General features: G+C 46.0%; 1 protein-coding gene across 1 annotated transcript in view; it reads right to left on the bottom strand.

Annotated features, from left to right (window-relative positions):
* The window catches only part of Hsf2bp (heat shock transcription factor 2 binding protein), an 80871-nt gene extending 61931 nt beyond the window's left edge, over positions 1–18940 (bottom strand). Inside the window, exons 1-4 of the mRNA XM_021149248.3 lie at positions 18832–18940; positions 17050–17307; positions 15926–16076; positions 5295–5398 (exon numbers count right to left, since the gene is read on the bottom strand). Of these exons, the coding sequence (XP_021004907.1) occupies positions 5295–5398; positions 15926–16076; positions 17050–17097 (303 nt within the window). The 5' untranslated portion in view covers positions 17098–17307; positions 18832–18940. The remainder of the gene's footprint in view (positions 1–5294; positions 5399–15925; positions 16077–17049; positions 17308–18831) is intronic.

Below are 18940 nucleotides of genomic sequence, written 5' to 3'. Positions count from 1 at the left end.
ACCTTATTGGAAATGAAGGGATGTTTTAGCTTTGACTCTTTCTCTATTTCCAGTTAAGTTGAACAGTTCACTGGTTGAACAGGGATAAGCAAGCTGGCTATAATAAGGCCACTTGTCTCCTGCAGCTGTCTTTTCTGTAGCACTGTCTGTGGTCCCTGCCCAGGCCCGTACAGATCATGAGGCAGGACTGGAAGCTTATTTTAGAGCTGAGAAACCAGGAAAGAATCCAGCAACTAGGAGACTGAATTAGATTACTGCCAGTAAGTACTTCAATATGGGTAAAAATCATTATGAAAAGACAGAAATGACTGAATCCACTGTGTAAGAAAAGTGTGGCATCTAAAATACAAGTGTGCTGTGCAAGTGGCAATTCCTGTGCCCTGGGGGGGGGGGGGTGAGATCTCTTACCCAGGGGCTTTGCTAAAGCTGTAGTGAAGTCATTTCCTCTCCTTCATTGCAGCAACTTAGTTGGACCACTGGAAGAAGAGAGTTGGGACTGGACACCTGCTCTTGGAGTGCAGAGGCTGGCCAGGGGAGGAGTCCTGGCAACAGCAAAAGGTCTCGGTGCTATGGTACAGGCACAGCTGTTGCAGTGTTTGTTTTTGAAACAGGCAGATCTCGGAGTCACTATGTAACAGAGGATGATCTTGAATTTCTGACCTTCCTGCCTCCAACTCCCAAGGGTGAGGTGTACACCACCATGCCCATTCTATACAGTGCTACAGGTCAGACCCAAGGCCTCATTCACCACCCCGCTGTAGAGGGACATGCCTGCTCACAGTGTGTCCACCCACAAGCCTTTCAGCACTGAACTGGTGTTGTTAGTCTTTCATCACTGACAAATGCCTGTGTTTTCCATGCCAGTTTCAGGGTCAGTCCACAGTCAGTCCGTTCCACAGCTGTAGTCAGGGAAGGACAGGACAGCAGAGCAGAGTCGCTCACCGCATGGACACCAGCAAGCAGAGAGAGAGAGAGAGAGAGAGAGAGAGAGAGAGAGAGGTCCTGTGCTCGCTCTTTCTTGCCCTTTTAGTCTATCTGGGTTCTCAGCCTACTCTACGACACAAGCAGGATGCAGAGTAGCCGTTCCCCACTTAGTCATCACTAGAAATACCTCCACAAGCACAGCAGAAATGCACCTCACAAATGTCCTCAGTATTTCTCAGTCCAAGTTGACAATCAAGATTAACTGTCACAAGAACACCCTCTGTCAACCTGATACTCAAACACACCTCCTAAAACCATACCTAATTCCCGAAGATAGCAACAAGGCCATAATTAATAACACGTAACAAAACCATCCTATGTATACCCCAAAGTACTCTAGTTTGCTTCCCCAACGCCTCAATAGCTCTAGCACTGCTCAGTAGGACAAGTACGGCATTTCCTGAGACTCAAGACCAACTCTCACCCATGAGCTCCTTCCTATAAGACCAGAAAGAAAGTTTTGCGTATCCCAAGTATACAGCAGAAATAAGGTCTTCATTCCAAAAGGGACACAAGGAAAGGAGCGAGGAGACCAAAACAAGCTGGGAATCAGCATGGCAAATGTAAGCTCTTACGGTTCCATGGCTAAGAGGCTCAGTGGCGTTATCTGGGTGCCAAAAGGCTGGGGGAGCCCATCCCCTACCAGGCTGACTGTGCTCACTGTCTAGAGCTTTCCTTGGCAGACAGTCTGCACTTGCATCATCTTCGGCATCCTAGGTCTCTGCTCCATGTTACACCCACTGTTCTCCCAAGAACTACCTCGTACTCTTACCTCTGTCACATATCATCCAGACTCCCCAACATTCCTTGAAATCTGAGTAGAAGCCTCTATGAGCTGACTTGCGTACACAACATCAGATGGAGGACAGCAAGGGCTACCACTAGCTTAAGCTGTAGTTAGGCCTCAGAGAAGACAAATTCATTGACTGTTCTAGTCCAGATCCCATCTCAACACTTCTAAGCATAGTCTTTACTTCTGTGTGTCTATAGTCATTCTGGTCTTCTGACTTCCTCCACCAGGATCATCCGTAAATTCTGCTCACAGTATTTTAACCTGTGCTGGACGGTGAGTATCTGGGTAACTAAGTAAGGTTGGAAGAATCCAAGTAGGGCATGACTATATTACAGCTGAGTAGATCAGTTCTTGCCTAACATGCCCAAGGACTAAGGTCTGATCTCGAGAGCACGCTATGTAGACCAAGCTGGTTTCAAACTCACAGAAATCCTCCTGCCTCTGCCTCCTGGGTGCTGGGATTAACACCAAGTTGTACTCTCATTCTGCCCTAAAGGCACCTTTTCTATTGTCCAAGTACAATAAATGGTTGTAATCTCTAATGATTATCCATTTATTGGTCCCAATTTTAAATGTAATTTTTTTTCAAGCCACCTTTTAAAATTTTTCTACCCTGTTTTTCACTCTCAGTGCTCATTGTAAATCAGGCTAAAAGTGGGCAGTTAACCCCTGTGAGAGCCCGAATGCTAGACTACCTTAAATTTTCCTTTTCCAGGGGACTGGTAAGATTGTAGGAACCGCAGAACAGTAAAGTTTACAGTGAAACTGTTTCTTCTAAATATGACAGGAAAGCTATACCACTGTAGTGTCTACAAGATGGTTGCCTTAGAGAGACCTGAACAACTCCAACATCAGCTGACATACTAATGTGAATGAGGAAAGCTCACAGGGCCTACTCCTAAATGAAGAACTACAGGCAACCTACAACTGCTGAGAGCGGGAGAACTAGTTTCCCCCAGGGAAGAGACCCCTAACTGACCATCCATGCCAAGTGATCCGTCCTAGAATCAGATGCATACAAGCAACAATACACAGACTCAGCAAGGTGCATTTATATATTTGTTCATTTATATACATATATGTGTATGTGTGTGTGTGTTTGTAGAACAATGATAATTAAAGAAAAATAGGTCATGAATTTGAGAGGGAGCAGGGGTTGGAGACATGAGAAGCATAAGAAAGAAAAGAAGGGAGAGAAATTATGCAACATTTTAATTAAAAGTAAAATTCTTCTATCAGATTACTCAGTTACTTTTGAACTCAGCCTCCCACAAAGTCTTAGAGCACAGACACAGATAGGGCAAGTTCTCTGTCATAATGGAAGTGAATGAGACAGTCCAATTCCCAGTGGAACCCTTGGTCCCACCCAAACCTCATGACAGTCTCTGCTGTGCACATCTAGCTTCCCAGCCCCCACCACTACCCTCACTAAGCTCCACTCATAGTGCTTTAAGACTTTTCTAGTTTGTATGTCCAGTTTTCCAGATTCCTCCTACAAACCAGCTCCAAAGGCTTGCACACCGCATGGCCAGGTTTAGTCACAGGCACAGCCCTGCTCTCAGCACTAACTTTAACTCTGTGTGAAGCAGAGTGTTTCTATTGCTGTGACAAATACCTAGGAAAAAAACCAAAAGGAGCAATTCATTTTGACCCACAATTTCACAGAACTCATTGTCACCTGGCTCACTGTTTGTGGATGTCCTGGAACTCACTATATGGATTAGGCTGGCCTCCAACTCAGAGGTTTGCCTACTCTTGCCTTCCAAGTGCTGGGATTAAAGTAGGCTCTATTTTAAATGTCTACCAACTCCTTCTTGCCTACTGGTCAAAATATAGGCCATAAATGCTTACTCTTGGACTGGAGATGGCTCAGCAGTTAAGGGCACTCACTGACTGCTCTTCCAGAGGTCCTGAGTTCAATTCCCAGCAACCACATGGTGGCTCACAGCCCTCTATGATGGGATCTGATGCCCTCCTCTGGTGTGACGGAGAGAGGGACAGTGTATTCTCATATATAAAATAAATAAATAAATCTTAAGAAAAAAAAAAAGTTTAGTCTGAAACTAACCAGACTGCTTGCAATTTATGAGCTGATCTTAATGGAATATAGCAAAACTAAAACTTCAACTGTGTTAGTTCACACAAAACCTAATCCAGGCTTAATAACAAACCAAGTTCTGTTTGCTCAGGATTAAAATCCAAGCCAACTCTACCAGTTTCTAAACCTCTACCACAGTCACAAACATTCAGAATTCCTTAGCACGTAGGCAGTATGGTCCTGGACCGGATAGTTCAGAACTCTTGTACAATAGTAATACCTGCTGATTTACCTGTGATAGCAACACATGGGACACAAAGGCTGTGTGCCTGTTAGCACACAACAAATATCCAAAACATACTAGTTGTCATTGCTCTGCACTAATATTGCTTTATTATTTTAAAATACAAAGATATGCAAGCCCAAAATTCTACAAGTGGAAGCAAAGACCTAGTTTTATAGTAGATGAATTAATGTATGCCATCCTATTGTAAAAGTATTTTCAAACAGTATCATAGGGGCTAGAGAGGTGACTTGGCAGTTAAAAGCACTTGCTGCTCTTGCAGAGGACCTGGGTTCAGTTCCAGTACCTACATGGCAGCTCATAGTGATCTGTAACTCTAGTTCCAGGGGATCTGACACCCTCTTCTGGCCACTGGGAAACCAGTCCCACACATGCTAGACAGACATACATGCAAGCAAAATTCTTGTGCATATAAAATAATTTTTATAAAGAAAAATATAGTTTCCCATAGTAAATAAAATACAATTATCTATTTCCTAAGTATCAATAAGTCATAACCAAATTAATTAGAAATATTTCTAACTTAATATATCACCAACTGTAAGTTATTTGCTTCCAGATTCTTACCATGTTATAAGAATGTACAATAAAGCAGACTTGTTTTGTTTTGCTTTGTCTCCCTATGTGACCTTGGCTGCCCTAGAACTCACTATGTAGACCAGACTCGTCTTAAACTGACAGAGATCCACCTGCCTCTGCCTTCTGAGTGCTGAGATTAAAGGCATGAACCATCATGTTCTGCTGAAGCAGCCTTTTAAATATAAAAGTTAAAAGGAGGCTGGTGAGACGCTCACTGGGTAAAGATACACAACCTGTGACCACAACCCAGAACCCACATGGAGAAAAAAAGAACCAACTTCCGAACAAAGTGAAGCACACACAAGCCTGCATAATATACACAAACATTCACACCAGACACTCTCTCATGCCCAAGGACTCTAAATGTGCAAAAACCAATATACTAAAAGGAAGTGAATGGTCTACCTATTAAACGGTTATAAACTCTATGAACAATTCACCTACCTACAAACTTACTCAAAATACACATCTTTGAAACTACAATCTCCTGAGGGTTAACAGAGAAAATAAGCGATCAGTTGCTGCTCAGAAGCAAAAGGCAGCAAACTGACCGTATAGGGACCCAGCCCCTGCAGGCACCTTGCCCAAGAGCCTACCTTCTTCTCCCTCCCACTGTCTGCCTGTGCAGTTTCTAGCCGGGCTTTGAAGTGTTCACGGTCCAATCTCAGTTGCTCTAATTCTTGTTCTTTTCTTTCCAGGTCTAGAAAAGACAGAAAATTGCTTAAGACATGTCGAACCACATACAACATTCTTACAGTCCTGTGCCTAAGCTCTTTTCCATTTTTCAAGCCATACCAGTGATCTATTTGGGGTTGGAAAGGTGGGGTGGGAACAGATGCTGGAGAGTGAACCCCATCCCATGCACACTAAGCACAGTGTGGTACTGAACTGCCTCCAGTCCTGAGAGAAATTCTCCTGTTCTCTTACTTTGTGATTTTAAGATCTCATTTTCTGCCAGACGGGTACTCAAGACTTCAAGAAAATGAGTTATTTAAAGTACTGAAGGCAGAGCTGGGACGCTTGACTCTCTCATGGCACAAACGTGTGTCTGTGCCATAAAAAGCAGAAGGCATCTCATGAGTGGCTGGTGCCAGCAGGAGCTGACTCACAGAGCAAGTCCCACCAACTGGCAGACTGACTCAATGGAACAACTGCAGTAGTAAACGGAGGCGGGAAGCAACAGAGATCAAGACAAGAACATGCTACAGTGAGGGGGTAGTGACGACGTAACACTTCCTCTCCACCAGCATTTAGCTTATGAGTCAAATGGCCAACAAAAAACTCAAAAGACACCCACATCAATAAACCAACGAGAAGCATATTATCAACTTTAAATACTGTCATACTGTAGAAATACCACTGTTCAAAAAATGGGGTATTTAATTCAAAATTTTAATAGTCTGATCTCAAGGCTAAGAAATCAAATTCTTTTTTTGCCAATATATATACAAGCTTTGAGAATAAATACTAAGAGAGAGCAGCTGGCTAAAGCTTAATATGCTTAGGATCCCAGGGGACTTGGACCTGGCACATGGAGTTTATTAGGTAGGCCTCAGAACTTACATCTCTTCTCTGTAAGGTAACTCTTTCCTATTAACACTTTCATGGACACATCTACTACATTTGCGCCGCCCCCCCCCCCCATCCTCCACTCTCATGCTCCTCCCACTGCTGCTGGTCACCTGACTGCCAAGGAGCCTCCTCTTACTCTCCTGGCTTGTGGCTGCTGTTAGGGTTGGGTATGACCTTCTGAGTTTAACCCCTGTCGTGTGAACATGAAGCACAGGTGACTTACCAATGACTACAGCATGAGAAGAACCACTCCCTTTCCTCCAACAACCAGTAGCTGCCAACAGCTCCTCGGGGAGGGGTAAAGAGAAGGCACATTTCTTTTTTTAAGATTTCTATGTGGGGGCTAGAAAGATGGCTCAATGGCTAAGAACACTGGCTGATCTTATAGAGTTTTGTTCCCAGAACCCACATGGCAGCTTACAACTGCCTGAAACTCTGACTCCCGATTCTGGCTCCTCAGTACCAAGTGTGAACAAACATACATACAAGCACTCACACACACATAAAAGAAAAAAATCCTTTTATTTAACTGTATAAATGTTTTGCCTGCATATATGTATCTGTACCATGTTCACACCTGGTGCCAATGGAAGCCAGGAGAGGGTGTCAGATCTCCTGGGACTGGAGTTCTATACAGTTGTGGGTTACCAGTACTGGGACCCAAATCCTAGCCCTCTCTGCAAGAGCAACAAATACTCTTAACCACTGAGCCATCTCTCCAGCCCAAAGAAATTAAATTTTTAACAAGGTTCCTAGCAGAGGCTTTAATTAATCATACTTCAAAACCAACTACTTCAAATCAACAGCCTCAGCTCTCATCACTAGGAGCAGGAAAGGAACACACAGTGGACAAGAGAGCTCAGCTACAGCAACAGGAGTATAAACAGAGGGTAATGAGACCCGAGTAAAGGAGAGTAGCTCAAAGAACATATGCAAGACCACACACCCCTCCACCTCAAGGAGAAAAGGTTCACAGGCTGATGATCAATCATGTGCAGGCAAGGGAAGGGGCACGCTTTGTGCTCCAGAGATCTGAAAAGGCAAAGGAACACTTACACAAAACCCCCAGGGACTGCCTAGAGCCATGTGGCATCCCAAGCATTCTGGAGAAAGAACAAGGAAAGTGTCTCCATTTCCTTGAGACCCTGTCCAAGAAGGAAGATTAGAACCCAAAGGTCAACAACAAGTTGGAGATTACGAAACCGGCTGGCAAGGTCCCGTTCACATTTCCTAGAAACATGCAAGCCGCACTGGACTATTTATTCTCCCCTACGTCAGAGCTTTCTTCCCTGGCTTTTCAGGTATGTCCTACCATATGAACTCTCCTTCGTCCCACTAATCCTGAACACCTATGAAACCAATGAGCAATGGACTAAAATAACACTGTTGAAGACATGTAACCGTGTTGAATGTTAATACACATATACATTATAAGCACAGGTGAACTTTGAAATGCATTCCACATAACCAGACAGAAACTAAATAGTAAAAGTAGCAGCAGTTTCGATATTTGATCTTTGCAACTAGCTCTTAAAGTCTGCTTCTATTATTAAACTTTGCTACTCGAACACAGCCGAAAGGAGGGGAGCAGTTAAATCTCTGCGAATCCTGCATGTAAAAATATACAGAGACCAATTTTAACCATCCAACACTTTTGTTATAGTAAATTCCTCTCTGTGTAGCTTTATGTGAACATGCACAGGTTTTCACACCGAAGCAACAGGCTCAACAAGGCCATTGTCACAATATGGAACCCCAGAAAAGTCCTGGCCATACTGCTCAAGAGACTATGTCCATCCCTACACCAGTTGTATCAGCTGTGTCAGACCACCGCCTAGTGGCCTGATGGAACCATTGCTTGCAACCTACCACCACCACCAGGACATGAGACTATCATGTTGTTTTATGCTGCACCCCAAGGGCTTAGGAAAATGTTTGGAATGTTGTAGACACTACCTGAATATTTTCACATGAGTATCACTTCTTTATACATTCTTCATCTTCTACTTGGACAGAAAAATACAACTTTAGTTAAAACAAAAGATCTTCCTTAAGAATGTACTGCTTTTAAGTCAGGTAGGTGGTGGTGCATCCTTTTAATCCCAGCACTCAAGAGGCAAAGGCAGGCTGAACTCTGAGTTCAAGGCTAGCCTGGTCTACAGATGGAGTTCCAGGACAGCCGGGACTATACAAAGAAACCCTGTCTGGGGGTTGGGGACTGGGGGCAGGGGGAATATACTGCCTTTGGCCAGGAGTGGTAGTGCACGTCTTTAATCCCAGCACTTAGGAGGCAGAAGGCAGATCTCTATATGAGTTTCAGGCCAACCTGATCTACATAGCATCTCTAAAACAGTCATAAAAACAATACATAAAAAATACATTGCCTTTGTAAATGTTTTAAATCTACAAACATAAATAATATAGACAATGCAATGATTGATACACAGAACGGAAACATCTTACACAAACTGTGTATGAAAACAGGGTATCTGTCACCCAGCCTAGCTGCTTCCACTGCTTTTGGCACTCAGAACAGGAGAGTCTCTAGCAACACAACTGCATAGAGGCTGGCACATTAGACAGACTAGGGATAGAGGGAAGCCATGTACGCCACAGACTATTTCAACAGCAATACTTTATACAGCTCAGGCTTTGTTTGGGGGTTTAGATCAGAGTCTCACTGTATTTTCCAGAATCCAGCTGCCCCAGCCTGGGATTATAGGTGTAAGCCACACATAGCCCAATAGGTTTGAGTTTGAATTGTTTTGGTGGTATTGGTAGCTGGGGTTTTTTTTGTTTTGTTTTGTTTTGTTTTGTTTTTGAACACAGATCAAAAACGTTCAGATCACACTGGGATCTGGTTTCTCTTCCCCTGTTACCTGGCATGTCTATAACACGTCATCAGCTGTTTTCCATTAATGTGAAATACTTTTTACCACAACAGCTGTCTGAAAACACAAACACTTTTAAATAACCACTAGCTTTTTCCTCCCCAGCACTGTGGGAGCTTCAGAGAAAGGAGTGCAATACTGACAAGCTCCATCTCACTCTGAGCTGAGACTTGGGTGGCATATTCCCTGCCAAGCACATGGAATGTAGTCCCATGGTCTTCGGACTTTCAAACCCCAGTCCAGGTGCTATCAGGGCCAAACTCACTGTGAGAGCTTGACAGGTAGACTTGTTCCTTGCCTCTTTCTGCCCAACATTCCCTGGATTAAGTACACTTTGGCAGACCCTACCTCCACCTGCACATGGCCTGTTCTTCACTATCTTCCCTTTCTGGCCTCCTTATATATTCACACAGACCTCACTGTGACCATGGTTAAAACTCTCCTGACAAAATGGACTAGAGCCCAACAGGCCTCACTGTTCCCCTATGACATTCTAAGGACCTGGGGACTATACTTGAAGCTATCTTTTCAGGGAAATGCTTGACAGATACTTCTGCAACTTGCCAGGGTTTCATCAGACTGTCAGCCCTTTGTCAGGCGTTCCCACTCACATGGTTTTCCACAGCAAACAGACACCTCCACAATGATTCTGCATCCTACACGTTTCCCAGGAATAAGCCATTGCAGTAGCTCAAGGGCTCCTGAACTAAAGACCCAGCTCTGGGCCACTGTTCCAGAGGAGCTGTTAAGTATCTCAGGTGTACAGACTAACCCAGTGATCCACAGAAGACGTCCACGTACGTTTACCTGTTGAACACTGCTTTAGTCTAGCCAATTCATTTCCACAGTAAGTGGACTGTACACTGGACAACCTGCACTTTCCAACATGCGGAACTGAAATCCATTGGCCTACTATACCAAATGCTGTCCCCTCTCTCTTGAATAAACTACTTCTAGGATGCCTTTTAACTGCCCCCTAAGTCTACTCCTTCATAAAGCTGCCTAGGCTTCCCCCAGCCAACCCCCTTAGGATTCTGCTGCCCTTTTATGGTTGGGAGACATCTGTGACATTACCTCCCCTTATACTGTCTTTGTTTTTCTTTTCTTTCTCCCTACTCCCCAAGATTACAACCACCTGGTGTACTCGTAGATTCTTTCAAATAACCAGTAGAGGGCTCTCATGGACTGAGATCCTCAAAGCTCACAAGCCATTCTAGTGGTATCTAAAAATCCCAACCATCCTGTCCCATTTGAAGGCACAGGACTCTTGGATGTAAGGACAATATGGATTTGGCACTTCACCCCACCCTCCACAGGGTTACCTGGATGGTTAGACAGGCATGTCCTTCCTCACCATCCCATGCACATCCCTTCCTAAACTAAATATCCAGTTGAAGAGGACAGCCTTCCCTGATTGAGGAAGACCATTCCTCAGCCAAGGACATATAAATAGCTGTGCTCCCTGCTAGAACTGCCAAACAAACTCCTTAACCTCTGAAGGCTCTGCTCCTGAAGCTGGCCAGGACTCAGCTAACCCTTTACCATCCTCACTGTGATTATAGAAAATTATAGAAGAACTCAGTCACGGACTCTGTCCTATTAGCTGAATGGTCTTAGATGATAACTGAAAGCCCCACAGTGCTCTCACTCCGTCTCAGTCTCAACTGAGACCTCAACACAATCAACAACAGTGCAGGACTCCTCTACCAGTCCGTTCTTCCAGTGCTCCATGCTGAAGAGTACTGATAATGTTTTCACAGGAGTACTTTCCAACTCGGTAAACCTCAAGTCAAGGCTATCCTAAGCTCACCGTGTGATAGTGTCTGAGTCACAACGGAAGCTGCTAGGCTGTGAATCTGTCAGGATGCTCTCTCCAGTACACCAGGAGCTCAAGGAGCTTCCCAGCTGGAAAACACTTCCCCCAAGATTCCTACAATACAGGCACCATACAAACCATTTAGAATGATTAAGTTATCTCAAACTCGCCACATCCTTGGAGACTTGGGGGAGAAGTAACAGAGTCCTAGGGATCTTACTTGGGGGCCCAGTATATAACCAGGCAAGTGTTCTACTGTTCTCAGATGAGTGCTTTATCATTCCAGAAAACACAACGAAACGCTGATCAGCATGTAGGACACAGATGTCCTGCCCTTCCGTATCCCCATCATGCCTGATCCTGACCTACAAGGCTGTGCCTTCCCTTCATTTCCAGAACCTATCTTGTTTTCTCATGATCCCACCCATCCAGTCAGAGTCCAATGGAGCCTAGGACTCACCCTGAGGCTCACCAACCCTTCTAAGTCATCTGATGCTCAGATTTAAGCCATCCTCCAAAACACACCACTTCATCAGTATTTTCGTATCTGTCCATTTGGAGGTTCCAAGGCCTCTGACCTCAGCGAAACCCCTCCCACCCTTCACGAACATCCCACCTTCACTCTTCTGCCTCTGCTATCTGAGAGTCCTTCACAAGCAGGAAAACCTTCTGACAGATCCAAACAACAATCTTTACTCCATTTGTGACTGTCACACATCTTTCCTTTTCCTTCTTAAATGGTGTTTTGCGGGCGATACGGAGTAGCTCTTTTGGAGAACCTGGGGTTCAATTCCCAGCACCTGTAACAACTGTAACTCCAGTAACAGAGGATCCAACACCCTCTTCTAATTCCCTCAGCTATGGCACACAACGAGGCACACACACACATGCATACACACTCAGACATATAAAATCATATTTTACAAAACAGAAAGTGTGCCTTTGTTTCAGTGTTGGTTCTTTAAAGATGCTTAGACAAGACACTGCTTGCCTACCCAGCTTCTCACAGGCAGGTCTCCTGCTAGCTCAGAATCGTTTCGCATGCTATCTGGTACCTGTTTTATCTGCTCAGGCACTTGCGAGATCTCTGTGAGTGAAAGGCCAGCCTGATCTACATAGAGAATGCCAGGACAGCGGGGTTACCAAGTTAGACCCTGTCACAAAAAAAGAAAGAGAATTCACAAGCAAAAGCTAGATAAAGGGTGCTGTAGAAGGCCATCTCTTCAACCTTGCCTTGGCCAGAAAAGTGGGGGTCGTCAGGGTAAGCCTAAGTTGAAAGTTTACCGTGACCTCACAGGAAGAAATGAGGTATGCCTAATGCCTAATGCCTAATGTAGAGCTCATGTCTGGGTAGTCAGAGCTACTCTGGGCAAGGCTTACCTGTCAGAAAAGCTCTGCCGTCACAGTAAGGTCTAGTTAGGTCTTGGCCTAGCACCAGTTTGCTACGGGATTTTATCCTACGAACAAGGAGCAGCTATTGAAATGGCTTCATTCCAGTAGTAGAATGATAGAATCAAACAAAAATGACCAGGCTGGGGGCTGGAGAGATGGCTCAGCGGTTAAGAGCACTGACTGCTCTTCCAAAGGTCCTGAGTTCAAATCCCAGCATTCACATGGTGGCTCACAACCATCTGTAATAAGATCTGATGCCCTCTTCTGGGGTGTCTGAAAACAGCTACAGTGTACTTATATAATAAATAAACAAACAAACAACCCTTTAAAAAAGCCGGGCAGTGGTGGCACACGCCTTTAATCCCAGCACTTGGGAGGCAGAGGCAGGCGGATTTCTGAGTTCGAGGCCAGCCTGCTCTACAGAGTGAGTTCCAGGACAGCCAGGGCTACACAGAGAAACACCTTGGAGGTACAGCTCCAAGGTGTGTGGTCCAGGACTGTTCTCTGAGAAGACCAGGGCAGGCCAGTAAGAAGAAACACAAGGGAATCAGTATAAGTCAGGCAAAAGAAAGTAAAAATGATCTTGCTAGCTAGCTAGCTAAGTGGAAATATGCCCTGCCATTTGTCAGGCTACAATAGCAGGCAGATACAGCCAGCTGCCAAGTAAACAGAAAACGTTATATCTCCCATTAACTGGAACATGTCACAATGCTGCTTTCTTGGAGTGACCACTCACTTCTTATTCATCAAATTCATTTTGAAAGCTCCCCCGCTTTCAGAAGGAAAAGCCTGATCTGGCCTGAAGAGTTACGGTGACACACAAATACAGCCTGACTTCCCTCTAGCCTCAGAGGTACAGGCAAGGTATGTCTAAACAGTATTCTACATTTATGTGAACTTTCACTGTTTACAAGCAAACGAGACCTGGGTCCACTTCATACTCAGCCTCTAGTTGCCTCTTTACACAAAGCTCCACCTTGCTATGAGCTTTCAAAGCATAGCTCAAGGACTTAGGGGGCTGAACCATTCCTATCCACGGTTTGAGGCCAGCCTGGGCTGCACAGAGAATTCAAGGTTATCCCAGGATATATAATGAAGCCATCTCCAATATAAACACTGTTTCATTCCCACACCACCTAAGTCCATGCCTCCACCCAAGGCCCAGTGAGGTACCTCCTATTCCTCTGGTATATGGTCATGCATACATCAATGAGTCATAAACCTGATCTAGTCAGATACAGATCTGGTCCCTGATTAACTTAGGATCGACATTTAGAGTCTGAATAATCAAGCAAGCAATGGGAAAAAATGCTAAGTCAGAGTCAGGGTCAGGCAGATGTTGGAGATCACAAATGCATTCAGCAGTCACTAGCATCAAGAAAATGACTAAAGCTTTATGTGTGCCTGAGACTGCCTTGGGGAGGCTACGATGAAATAGGACTAGGCTGGGCCTTAAGCACCTGCACTGTCTAAAGACTGTTGAACAGCAGTTTTCAACCTGTGACTCGCAATCTCTAGGGGTCGAGGGGGGTGGTGTCGAAAGACCCTTTCACAGAGGTCACCTAAGAGGATCAGAAAACAAAGATACTTACATTACGATTCATAACAGCAGCAAGATCATAGTTATGAAGTAATTTTAAGTTTGGAGGTTCACAACAACATGAGGAACTATGTTAAAGGGTCACAGTGTTAGGAAGGATGAGAACCTCTGGTCTCGAGAAAGGTGAATAGGCAAAGGAGGCCAAGAGGACATCACAGAGACAAATGGGGAAGGGACACAGGTCCCAGGAAGGCCACAAACCTCAAGTAGATAGCTCCTGTAGCCTGACTTTACCAAGTTACCAGGTTCATGTGTGGCCCCCAGACTGCCTTGGGAAGGACACTGGCGTCTAATCCCTAACGAATGAGAGCCTGATCTATTTTGCCGACCACTGGTTCATGGCTTTACAGTGAAACAATCAACCAGCAGGCTAATGCACTCTGTTACCAGGCAGCATTTTCCTTTTCTGGAAATAAATGCACAGACACTAATTGCTCTCAAAATTTGCCAGTTGAGCATGAGATTAGAATGAGGCAGTTAAGAAGTCAATAGCCGGCGACAGGAGGAGTAAGGCCCCCACAAAGAATGGTGACACAGCCAGGGAATGGTGACAGCTCTGTTGTTCCCTCTCTGGGAGAGCACTGAGTTATTGGAGCCCAGTAGGAGGTAGACTATGGAAGAAGCCACTGGGAGGGGCACTTGTTGTGGAAGAATGCAACCCAGCCCCTGGACTAACAAGTGGGGCAGAGGGCAGGCTGGCGGCCCTCCCACCTACTCCCTCTCTCTTTGCTCAGAGAGGCCTTCTTTGGTCAGCCCTGCCAACTCCAGTCTGTAGGGGGTTGACCTCCCAGAGCACAGTACAAGGCAGAAGTTAACAGAAATTAATAAGAAGACTCCTGAAAGAATGGGGGCAGGGTTCCGTGTAACCATAATCGTTCACCCTTTATTTTTGTTTGTTTGCTTGTTTTTCGAGACAGGGTTACTCTGTGTAGCCCTGGCTGTCCTGGAAATCACTCTGTAGACGAGGCTGGCCTTGAACTCAGAAATCCACCTGCCTCTGCCTCCCAAGTGCTGGGATTAAAGGTGTGCGCCACCACGCCTGGCAATCCTTTATTTTTTATTCCTAAATTCACATGCATTGGCATTTTGCCTGCATGCATGTCTGTGTGAGGATAATAGATCCCCTGGAACTGGAGTTCCAGACAGTTGTGAACTTCACAAACTTCTAACTGCTTCACCCTTCTAACTGTATAGGGCTGGCTAACTGGCCAAGTCCATATGCACAAACTAGAAACCCATATTCTGATCCCTTCTAGCTCGCTATTTAGGCAATCTGGCCCCCAACCCCCACAATACCCCACAGCCTGCTTCCAAGTAGATCACCATACTGCTTGTTTCTCGAATCTCAGGCTAGGCTTGAACTCAGTATGTAGGTGTGAATGATCCTCAACTCCTGATCCTTATACCTCCACCACTTAAGGACTGGATTACAGGCATGCACCATCAAGTCTGGCTCAGAAACCTACATTCTTGAATCAAGATACTCTCTTGGTGGGGGAGGGGAGAGGGGTAGAAGACAATACTTTCAGGATGACATGACACACCACACTGGTATGGGGGAGGGGCTGCAATCAGGATGTAAAGTGGATAAATAAATAAATAAATAAATAAATGGGAGAAAAAAAGATACTTCCTTATTTGGACTTACAGCTCTAACCATTACTTGGGTTTTTAAGGTGTACACTATGAAGCCACACTATGAGAGCTGGCAGTCAGATGTAACTTGAGAAATTAGCCTTACCCACCAAAAGCTGATGTCATTGCAATCCAGTCCCGATTGGTAAAGTGCTGACAAAAGCTCCAAATACCTCCCAAAAAATTTAACAGGGTTCCAGACTAGTATCTGATATGTTGCTCAAACGTCAGACATCTGGATAGACAAGTCCTAGCAATCCTGCACTTCGCTCAACTCCCTGCCCACCCAAAGACAAGCAGCATGCATGAGGTAAGACTCACTTTTTTCCACCATCTTTAATTTCTGGAAACTTTCCAGTAACTCCCCATTTAGTATTCTGGGTAAGAAGTCCCGTATTTGCATCACTTCCGTCGTCAGCCGTTCCAGGTCCTTCTTTCTGACTTTAACAAATTCTTCTTTAGATTCCATGATCTAAAAGAACAAGTAGATCTTAGCATTGTGGTATTTCTCTTCAGATGACTAGAACTAGCACCCCAAATCGACCTGCTCCCTTTTCTTTCATGCCTCTTACATTCATAATTGCCTCACAAATGTGTTTACATACGTACCTGTGTGTGTGTTAAAAGGTTTTGTTCGGTTTTTGAGAGGATCTCACTGTGTAGCCTTGGCTGTTCTGGAACTATGTAGACTAAGCAGTGTGCCAGCCTCTGCCTCCCTAGTGCTGGGTTACAGTCTCTTCCACCACTCTTGGCACCTAATGTCCCTCCTGTTACACATATATGGAAATAGATGTGTGTGTGTGTGTGTATACATGGGCTTTATATACAGAGGGCCTTGATGACAGGGACAAGGGTGATGATTCACACCCACAACCCTAGCTTCTCAAGAGACTGAGGGTGAAATATGGCTTTGCCCAAGCGTTGGAGGCCAGCCTGAGCAACATATCAAGACTGATTCAGTAAGAACAAATATGGTGGAAGAGGGAATGGAAATACGAAAGGGGAAAAACCGAACTCATATTCCTAAAAGCCAAAGAAAACGCCTGTAAGTTAATGCGCCCTAGGCTGAACTGCTCGGGTGGGATCCCTGCGGCCGCATTTGGCTTTTGCTAACCCCTAACATTCACACCATCATACAATGGCATCCTACAGGAAGTAGGCATTAACCAGGCCCTCTCATGAAGGGACATCAGGGGCAGAACCCAGATAAGTGAGTTCTCAGCTCCGGCTCCCCGGAGCCTCACGGCCTGAGGCCTGCTACCACTTTTTAACCTGAAGGCATCCACAGATGATTTGGAACTGCGCCTCGTGTCTCCGGCCCTGGCCCACCCTCGCGCGGCTCCTGGCCAGGTCCCCTCAGGGCTACAGGGACATCTCCTCAGGCACTGGACCCGCCCTGAGGGGAGTAATCAGCAGCAGCTCCCATATGTAGGGCACCCACTGACCCGGCAGGCCTCCTCAGTACCGGACCCGTCGCCCATGGTCGCGTCCATAGCCGCTGCCTCAGCCTCGTGCGCCTGCGCAGAGCTCTCTAACACGCACACACAAAAACGCGGGAATCTTAAGATGCCCCACGATACGGAAAGCCACAAGGTTCAAATCTCGACGATTTGCTCTTCACTCTCGTTTTCTGGGTACAGGGATGAGATGGACCCGGATTCTACTGTAGCTCTCCTACTTCAGTTGCATTTCAGACTTGTTACCTGCAAAATGAGGCCTGAGAGTCAAGCAGAATTCGTCCTTCCCTGTTTAGGGAGAAGATGCTACAACCAAACCTACACACTGTGAGAAACCGCGCAGGGAAAACCTCGTCATCCCTTGGCCCCAAGTGCTTCTGTGCCAGCACTTGGGTGGTGGAAGCTGGAGTTCAAGACAAATTTGCTACATAGCATGGGAAAATCTAGCCTGGGCTACATGGGGGTAAAAGAAAAAAAAATCAAAATTAAATAACCAGAGCTTGGAAGAATATACTAATCTAATAATTCTCATGCTTGATGACGTAGAGTTTTAGATGTCCCTAAAGTTAGCACAATTGTTAAAAGCCTTCTTTTATGTTGGTTTAGTATGTTCCCGCTTGTGCTGGTTTATGTCAACTTGACACAAGCTAAAGTCATGGGAGGAGGGAACCTCAGTAAAGAAAATGTCTCTATAAAATCAGATTGTAGGCAGGCCTGTAAGGCATTGTCTTAGTGACTGATGGGGAGGACCCCGCCTGTTATGGGCGGTGCCATCCCTGGACTGGTGGTCCTGGGTTCGGATTTCTGAGTTCGAGGCCAGCCTGGTCTACAAAGTGAGTTCCAGGACAGCCAGGGCTACACAGAGAAACCCTGTCTGGGGGGGGGGGGGACGGGGGGAACCTTTTCCTCCCCAGCTTGCTTTTTGGTCCTGGTGTTTGAAAATCTCACTACCCACTGCTCAGAACTGTGTGTTTTGTTTGTTTGTTTTCGAGACAGGGTTTCTCTGTGTAGCCCTGGCTGTCCTGGCACTCACTTTGTAGACCAGGCTGGCCTCGAACTCAGAAATCTGCCTGCCTCTGCCTCCCGAGTGCTGGGATTAAAGGCGTGCGCCACCACGCCCGGCCGAACTGTGTGTTTTGAATACAGGACTTACAGAGCCAAGTTAGATCCTCAAATATTCCCTCTACAATAGACATCCCTGCATCTGACCCAGACGTCCTGTGTGTGGATTTGCTGATTCCCCATTCAACAAGCCTGCACCTGTCTCAAGATGCGGCGGAAGGCTTGCTGTCATGCCACTACACACCCCTAGATCTATCCTAGGACCCTGCAGAAACGGATTGCTCACCACACCACACCTCTGTAAGTGCCCCTGATGCTGCAGGGATGGGTTGTTCTCTCTCCTCTCCAAAATCCCACACCTGTCCTAAAAAGCTGCAAGGGTCTCCTCTCTACCTCTGCACTTGTCCCAGGACATTGGGAGGTTGGCCATCCCCTCTATAATGCTACATCAAGACTCAAGGCACTATCCTGGCGGAAACGGGGCGGGGGGTGGTTGTGGGGGCTGCCCCTGTGCTGTCGTCAGCCTCGGGCTGCCGGATGACGGCCTTCCTCCTGGGTCTCAAGTCTGTCCAGGGAAGCCCGCGGAGTGAATGGAGGTGGCAGGATCGCCGCTTCCCCGATAGACCTTTGTTAGCTTTGCTTAGACTCTAAAACTGCATCAAACCAGCCGTAGGCGTTCTGTTGGAGGAGACCTGACCCCCAACTAACCGCTCTGTCAACCGTCCTGAACCTGGACCACTCTCAGGACGCACTTCAAGCAGCGCTGCTACAGCGTCTACCCGCACAGGGGCCACGAGGGCTCCCTGGGCGCGCGGCG

This window comes from Mus caroli, unplaced genomic scaffold (genome assembly GCF_978045245.1).
Source record: "Mus caroli unplaced genomic scaffold, Mus_caroli_1 scaffold_18, whole genome shotgun sequence".
Lineage (NCBI taxonomy): Eukaryota > Metazoa > Chordata > Mammalia > Rodentia > Muridae > Mus > Mus caroli.
This window is presented reverse-complemented; position numbering and strand designations above follow the sequence as displayed.